Here is an 8,382-nt window from a genome sequence, read left to right as displayed (position 1 = left end):
GGGTAAGGCCAACGCTGAAGCAGGTCTATCTCTGAAGGCATTGTGGCCCATAGAGAAGGCCACGCTGGAGCAGGTGCACCTCAAAGTGACTCTGGCTGTGGATAAGTCTATGCCGCAGCAGGTATACCTCCTGGAGAGACAGCGGCTCATAGATAATGCTCCACTTGGATCAGGCACAACCCTAAGGGACTGCAGTCTGTGGATAAGTCCAAGCTGGAGCAGGGGCAAGGGGAGGAGTTCATTGCAATGTTAAACCCTATAACCTGGCCCAAAGGGAACAAGGGATGGAAATTGTAATGGAAATACCTTTAAATTTTTATAACCCAGGATTTGAGTTGCGTGTTATAGGAATTACTACAGCAGGAACCACCTGAACCAGTGGAGGAGAAGCCTTACAAGAAGCAGTGCAAGTGCAGCAGTGACCCGACCTGAGCTGGCTTTGGTGCCCAATAACTCCACACAACACACCACCTCCCCTGTCCTGAGTGACCACTGCAACAGATGGAGCCCAAAGTCATGGACTAAATTAACTCAGTGGACATTTTGTGGGCATTTTATGGACATTTTACAGGGTTGGTCCATAGACTAAGGGAATGATATCTGTGTATTATATCTAAGGATGGGAAGGGGGTGGGGTGGGTAATAAGAATGTATTGGACAGTGTGGGACCTGAGCATGACGTAAATGGTATGGAATAAAGAGTGGAGAATGTGCTGGTTTTGCCTGGGACAGAGTTAATTTTCTTCATAGCAGCTAGTATGGGGCCTTGTTTTGGATTTGTGCTGAAACCAATGTTGATAACACAGGGATGTTTTCGTTACTGCTGAGCAGTGCTTACACGGAGCCAAGGCCTTTTCTGCTCCTCACCCCACCACACCAGCGAGGAGGCTGGGGGGGCACAAGGTGTTGGGAGGAGACACGGCTGGGACAGCTGACCCCAACGGACCAAAGGTATATTCCATACCATATGATGTCATGCTCAGCATATAAAGCTGGGGGAAGGAGGAGGAAGGGGGAGGACGTTCGGAGTGATGGTGTTTGTCTTGCCAAGTAATCGTTACGCGTGATGGAGCCCTGCTTTCCTGGAGATGGCTGAACACCTGCTTTTGCTTTACCTATTAAACTGTCTTTATCTCAACCCACGAGTTTCCTCACTTTTACTCTTCTGATTTTCTCCTCCATCCCACTGTGGGGGAGTGAGCGAGCGGCTGTGTGGGGCTTAGTTGCCGGCTGGGGTTAAACCACGACAGAAATATTTACTTCTCTTTTTCAAACTGCATCATTTAAATACACACTGTTGCCAATAACCTAAAATAAGTAGCAAATACAAACAGAAGTTCTGCTTTTCCCAGCAAGGTTTGATTTTACGAACTCCCCAAGACACCCCAGTTCCTCTCCACATTACAAAGTCAGAGCTCCTCATCGCTCACCCAAATCACACAAGCGATGGGACAGAAAAAGAAACAGCAAAGAGACGGCGGGACAGAGAGAGGCCCGAGAAGGTACCCCGAGCTCCTGGTGTGTGTGTGTGCAGGAGCTGGGTGGGAAAGGAGCTCAGTTTGCAGAGACAGCTTTCGGAGCGTGCAGCTCCTCAAAGAGAATTTGTGCCTTTCCTCAAGCCCCTTGCAGGCTGTAACGCTCACAGAGGGCGTCTCTGCCAAAGAGAGGGGGGAACTGCCTTATGGAGATACAGCGGGGTGCAAGAAGCAGCTGCCAGAGCTCTGCCTCATCCGGGATCACGTGCAAGACACAACATTTCAGGCCATCTGATTCTTTCCAGATCCGATATCCTGCTGCTCCATCTCATACAGGTATAAAAAAACCTATCGCACTTTACTTGCTAGCGCGCAAATGCTGACCTCCGGCAATTCCAGACTTGAGGCACACGGTCTCTCACTGATAAGAAAAGTTCTTATTTAAACAAAAATCTTCAAATTCATCTTGTGAGAGGCCAAAACCCAACCAGAGGCACCTAATTTGCCCTGAGTCCCTGCACTGAGTACACTGAATAGGACACCACGTGGGTACGTCCTTGCTGCGGTGACAAGGACAGCAGGGATGAGGGAGCTGCCACCGCAGAGCCGTTACCTGACGTCTTCTCTGAGCTTCTTGCTCTCCTTGTAGTGAAGGAGCCACTTCCACTTCCCGCTTCTGTTCAGCTTCTCCAGCACCTTCACCACCTCTTTCAGTTGGCCTGGGGAGACAGCAAGAGCCAGAGGGTAACCGAGGGTGGAAAGGGTGCCTGGGGGTCTCTGGCCCAACCCCTGCTCAAAGTTGGACCACCTGAGGTTGCTCAGGGCTTTGTCTAGGTGAGGTCTGAATATCTCCAAGGATGGAGATTCACAACCCTGGTCGTGAAACTGGGATCCTGTCCTGGTGTTTAAACACACTTGCTGTGAATTTTTTCCCCCTAATATCTAAAAGGATAAGAACAACTTGTCCCTATCACCTCTTGTCCCATCACTGTGCACCTCCAGGAGGAGCGCAGCTCCATTTTCTCTGCCGCTTCCCGTTAGGGAGCTGAAGACAGCAACAAGGTCTCCCCTTTGCCCTCCCTTCTCCAGGCTGAATGTCCTTGTACAACCCCTGCTCCAGCCCCTGATCTTGGTGGCCCTCGCTGTACTTAGATGTTTTTGGGAGCCCTGACCTGGACCCACTATCCAGATGGGGTTTACAAATATGAAATAGAGAGAAAGAATTGCCCCCACTAAAGCATGAGCAGAGACGCCCATGGCAAGTTTTTGGAAGGTGTTGGCAAACCAGCAGACAAGGCAACACTGTGTGTTTGCATCCAAGCAAGAGGCTGCAGCGAGACTTACCCAGCGTTACCGTTTCCAACACCTCATTGTCTGACACCACGAAGCCACCGGTGTAAAACAGCTCCTGGTATGTGTGACCTGTTATATCTTCGGGGCTGTCCACTCCGGCAAACACCACGTTCGGATAGTACTTTAGCTTCAGCAAGCACGGGACCTGCTCAAGGCAGACATGCTTTTGCACACACAGAGCTGTGTTTCAACAGCATTTGCACCTCTCTGCAGCTCACACCCGCTCCTGGGAGACCCGGGGAGCCCACCCCGTCCTCTCTCTGCATCACCCCGATGCTCGTGTCTCCATAGCCTGACCCCAAAGCTGTGGACGGCGATACGGGGAACTACTGGGGCTTAGTCTGCTACAAAATTCACTGGAGCCCACGAGCCAAAGCCTGGCTGAACTGCTCCATTACACAAGATAAGACCAGCCCGACTCCTTGGAGCTGGGCTACTCCAAGTGATGTTATTCAGCGATCAAAAAAGGAGACAGAAGAAAAGCAGAACTGACAGGCTTCATGTTTTTGAGATACTTGTTTTTAACAGCTCTTCATGAAGCACTGTTCTTTCAGTGGAGAGAACAGTGTATCCGCAGAGACTGACGATTAAATCTACAGCTATATATAGTGTAAAATTTAAAAACCTTTAAAATGGATCCTGATATTCAAAAATTCTGCTGGTAGAAAAAAAGGACAGACTAAGGCCTTACGTTATGGATGTGCGAGGATATGTCCTCGTTCCTGATGACAACGAGCAGCCTGTCAGCGTCCGCGTGTTTTGCTTCGCAGAAGCTCAGAGGTTTGATCTCCACGTGGCCGTCTTTCTTTAGCAAGGTCTGAAACAGAAATCATGTAAGGATGTTTGTACGGAGAATATCTTCACAACAGCGGTGCCATGCTCCCAGGACACACATGTCTGGGGATAAGGAGAGAGGAATGAGACAGCAACCCCAACCAGGCACCCTGGTGTCAAGGGCACCCTACAGTGTCCTTCTGTCAAAGGCACTGCGCGCTCCAGGCTGGGGCTCCAGCCAGAGGGGGAAGAAGCAGCCACTTACCTTTGTCAGCAAAAACCTTTTAGAAAACTACCTCGAGCATCTCACCGTACCATGCATCGGGCCTCCTTGCTATTTTGGAGCAGCAAATCTTCCCATTCAATCACCCTCCCTGAGTTTCCAACCCTTCAATGAGAGCTCAAGCAAAAGCCACCTTGGAGGGGTTGAGTTTGGGCTGCTCCTGCGTGAACTCCAAGCTGTTTTGGTCTGGGGGATGTTAAAGTGATAGGACAAGAAGAAACGGCCTCAAGTTGTGCCAGGGGAGGTTTAGATTGGATATTAGGAAAAATGTCTTCACCAAAAAGGTTGTCAAGCACTGGAACAGGCTGCCCAGGGCAGTGGTTGAGTCACCATCCCTGGAGGTATTTAAAAGACATGTAGACATGGCACTTAGGGACATGGTTTAGTGGTGGACTTGGCAGTGTTAGGTTAACAGTTGGACTTGATGATCTTAAGGGTCTTTTCCAATCTAAATGATTCTATGATTCTAATTTCTGGTGGTGGGAGCCGAGATGAAATGGCAGAGGCAGCTCCTGGCTTAAGGGAACCAAATGCCATCCATGTTGGGTTGAGCAAGCTTGCCTTGTCCCTGCTCCTGCTGCCCTCGGCTCTCACCCCAGGGCCACCCATCCCCTTCCAGGCCAGCAGGACTGGCCGTTACCTTCACTCTTGCAAAGAAAGGGTCCTTGCCCGTCTCCACCAGGTAGAACATGCCAGTGCGGCCGCAGGCCTCCTTGGCCACGCTGTGCAGGCGGAAATGCAGCGTGCTGCACAGGTCCGTGATCATCTCCTCGAAGGCGGCCATCCTCCCGGGGAGAGATGCGCGCGTCCTCTTGCTCACAGCCTCCCCGTGGGCCGGGACCGGCCCTCCGCCCTCGCTCCCTGCGTCAGCCCTGCTCAGCATCACCCTGTTGAACTCAGCGTACTCGTTGAGGATGACAGCGATGTCCCCCCGCGAGTCCTTTAGCTTATTATCGTATTTGAGCTTGCTGAGATGGAAGGGAGCCACGCGGCCCTGGCTCTGCGTTCGGGATCTGGCCCTGCTCCTCTCATCGCAGAGGGTGTCCTGCCACGGGGTACACGGGTCCCCATGCCAGCCACTTCGCTGGTGCCAGCCGAGCCCGCTCGGCCACGTGTTGGAGGGCAGGATCGTCACCTGCAAAGGGCTCCTGCTCCGCGGGGAGAGCGGGACGGGAGCTTCTCGCACAGACAATGTCTCAGACATCACCTGGGGAGAAAAGTCTTTTGGAAAGATGCTTTTGGAGGTAGAAAAGGGTGGTTTCCCACTCCTTAGGATTTGTTTTAGCTTATAATGGAAACGGAGATGCTCCATGTCCAAAGTGTGCTGGGTGATTTCCTCAAAACTCCTCCAAGTCCCCATCAGTGACCTTAACAAATGAGACTGCCCTGCACAGTGGCTGCACTTCTTTGAAGGCTGCAAATTTCCCGTCCTCTTCTGGCACTTTTTGGTGACCAGGAAGTTCCGGTAGTCCTTGGCGATCCCCTGGCTGTCCCTAATATTGACATATGGTGGAACGTGCCTGCTGCTGGTTTCTCCCGGGCCAATCGGCCAGCCGCGCTCAGCCCATGAGCAGCCCTGCTTCATGCCCAGTGAGCCCCAGTCCTCGCTGCGTCCCTCCATGTGCACCGAGCTCGCGGAGGAAGAGTCACAGTTAGTCCTTGTGCCTGCAGCATCCACAGATCTCGTGCTGTAGGAGACCCTGGCTTTACACAGGGACCGTAAAGTCCTCCCAAAATACTCCTGGTCTGAGTCGCCAGAGAAAGTCTCAAACAGATCTTCAAAGGTTAAGTCCATGCGTCTGTCTTTGCTGGGGAGCTGCTTTGTCCTCAGGAGCACATCTGAAATATCCTCAGTGTCACTAAGCTCCAGGCTCTCTCCAGAGATTCCCCCGTGTGCATGTAACGGCAACATCGTGAAGGGGAGAGTGGGGATTTCTCCCTCTCCCACCTCCATGCTGGCATGGTGCAGATCAGCAAATGCGTCGGATCCCTCGGCCTCGTGCTCGCCCTGGTTGCACACAGACTGGGACTCGCACAGTGGCATGAGCAACTCCCCTGCCGAAAAAGATGCAGGACTGGCAAGAGGAACACTGCTTCCTCCTTCTGAATCCTCAGGCAGGACGGGTTCCTCCTCGTGGCTCCCTACCCCACCCACTGCTTGGCTCCCAGGGCTGGCACACCTGGGGCAGGTGCCCACGCAGGAGGACCATGGGGCACCATCTGGAGCCGGACTCGTGCCAGGAGAGAGTGTCTTGGGGTGCACACCGAGGACTGAGTCCAGCTCAGCGCTGTGCAGACCTGCTTTGTGACCTCGCGGAGGAGAAGGAGGCATTGATCCCAGGTCACTTGGTGCAAGCACATCTGCGGGGGAGCTCTCTGCTGGCTCTGCATAGCACAGCCCCAAGTCTTTTTTCACCTCTTCTGCACATCTGGGCTTTAAGGAGCCGTCTGGGCTCTCGGCAGCCACACTCACCTCTGCAGCACCTACTTGCTCACAGGACTTCCCGTGTTGGCACAGGACTGGCCCCTGCTCGCTTTGCTCTGACAAGTGGTGGTGGGGGTCTGCGTCTCCACCACAGGGGAGAGGATCCTGCTGGGGGGGAGAAGCAGGAGCTGAGCCTGCACGGGCAGGTGGGGACAGGCTGTCTGGGGAGCTCTGCTGCTGCCTGGGGTGCTCCTTTATGGCAGACATCCCCCCTCTCAAAACGGAGGAGGGCTCTGGTTCCAGCAGGTCATGAAGAGAGGTCTCTGGCTCCTGTGGTGGGTTAGTCACCATCCCTGTGTTCGTTTCATCTTTCCCGGGGGACTTCTCTGCACGAAGGCACACATCATCACTCTCTTCAGCTTCAGAGTCACCTGCTAAGGCTGCATAGTCGAAGGCGAAGCCCTGGCCATCATCTGCTCCCAAGGACTCATCCAACACAGCTGTCTGGTTGGCAGAGGGGCTGCTATGCTCTTCTTCCACGAAAAACTTGTTCCCTTCTTGGTTTGATTCACCAGTACTCAGCAAAGTGAGGTCAGCATAAATGTCACCTCCGCGCCTTTGGGAAAAGCAGCTGCTCCCTCCCAGGCCGCTCTGCGGTGGAGACTGGATGCTTGCCTCCTGGTCCTCTTCTGCAGCCCCCGGATCTGTTGCTCCACCAAGAGATGTGAGGCAGACAGAGCTGGAGTCAGGGGACAAGGTTAGTGACAGTCCCTGGTCATATGGTGACTCAAGGCCAGCTGTGCTGGGAGCTTTGCTCCCAGCAGGCGCCCACGTTTCTGCAGAGGGCGCACGATCCTTGTCTTTCTGCTCCCAGCCATCCCTGAGTGTCCCTCCGGCAGGTCCCACGTTGCCTGTAATGCTGTCTGGCTGTGCCGCACAGACAAGGCTCGCATCAGATGGTAACAGCCGCATCAACCCGCTGTCACGAGGAGACCCCACATCGGCTGGACGGGCTGTGTGTGCCAAACCAACACCGTTTGTCTCTGCATCTGGGGTGGCCAGAGCCTCCCAGGGCTCTTGCAGCGTGTCCAGGCGTGATGCCATCTCACCAGGAAGCCCTTGAGGGCTAGTCTCAGTCCCAGTCCCATCTGACAGCACTGGCATTGAACTGCCTGGGCAGGGGGATGCGAAGGCTGCAGGGCTTTTTTTATGCCAAAGTCCTTCAGACACGCCAAATTCACTGGCTTCTGCTCGCTGTGTTCATGCTCCATGTTGGCATCATCGCTTTCAGAAAATGCTAAATCAATAGGCTCCAGGACTGTGCTTTCATATTCAGAGTCCTCTCCCTCTTTTTTCCCCTCCTCCACCTCTTCCTTCTCTTTTCCTGGATGTCCGAAGGGGTCTTGTGATTCCCTCCCTTCTCCACTGGCTCCATCGGGCTTTGCACTTTTGGGATGTGCTTCTAAGGGCATCGAATCACAGGCATGTTGCGGTCCGTCGATGGTGGCCCAGCTGCCGTCCTCAACTTCTGTACAGTGCCCAGCATCTCCCATGCTCTCCCTGTCCTTGGGAGGGCCGGGGCCACCCCCTGACCCTGCTGCCCACCCGCTTTCCTGCTGCTCTCCATGTCCACGCAGAGCACTGGGTGCATCACTCCAGGGAGCTGTACTGGAATTCGGGGCTTGGACGCGTGGGTTTTCCCTGCCCAGTGCAGCTGGGGACTTGCTGGCATCGTCAAGCTTATCGGAAGGGCTGGGGGCGATCGTAGCGTCTGGCAGTCCCTCCTTGGGCGGCTCCTCCTGAAACAACACAATTCAGAGGTTAATCTTCAAGGGAGGCAAATGCAGGAGGACATGGGTATTTTAAATGCTCAAACTTTGTGAGTACAACCATCCCAACAGCAACTGGGGAGATTAGTTTGAGTTTGTATCTAAAATAAGTCCATGTTGAATCCTTACCCCACATGAGCCACTACCATCCTCACTGCAGCCGGCAAGCAGAGTCCCACAGACAGCCAGGGAAAGGTTTTGAAACTTTCTAACTTGTCCTGGTTATGGCTGGGATAGAGTTAA

At 53.6% G+C, this 8,382-nt stretch overlaps 1 protein-coding gene across 1 annotated transcript in view; it reads right to left on the bottom strand.

The window, feature by feature from the left end:
* LOC104081666 (protein FAM208B-like) overlaps positions 1–8,109 on the bottom strand; it is a gene marked incomplete at its 5' end in the record, with an annotated part of 10,795 nt that extends 2,686 nt beyond the window's left edge. The window contains 5 exons of the mRNA XM_009584501.1: positions 2,089–2,194; positions 2,820–2,973; positions 3,520–3,645; positions 4,526–7,049; positions 7,916–8,109. Coding sequence (XP_009582796.1) covers positions 2,089–2,194; positions 2,820–2,973; positions 3,520–3,645; positions 4,526–7,049; positions 7,916–8,109 — 3,104 coding nt within the window. The remainder of the gene's footprint in view (positions 1–2,088; positions 2,195–2,819; positions 2,974–3,519; positions 3,646–4,525; positions 7,050–7,915) is intronic.
* Positions 8,110–8,382: the final 273 nt, after the last annotated feature.

Source organism: Fulmarus glacialis, unplaced genomic scaffold (assembly GCF_000690835.1).
Source record: "Fulmarus glacialis isolate BGI_N327 unplaced genomic scaffold, ASM69083v1 scaffold5729, whole genome shotgun sequence".
NCBI classification, from domain to species: domain Eukaryota; kingdom Metazoa; phylum Chordata; class Aves; order Procellariiformes; family Procellariidae; genus Fulmarus; species Fulmarus glacialis.
Note: the sequence above shows the minus strand (reverse complement) of the source record. Positions and strands in the feature narration are given on the sequence as shown.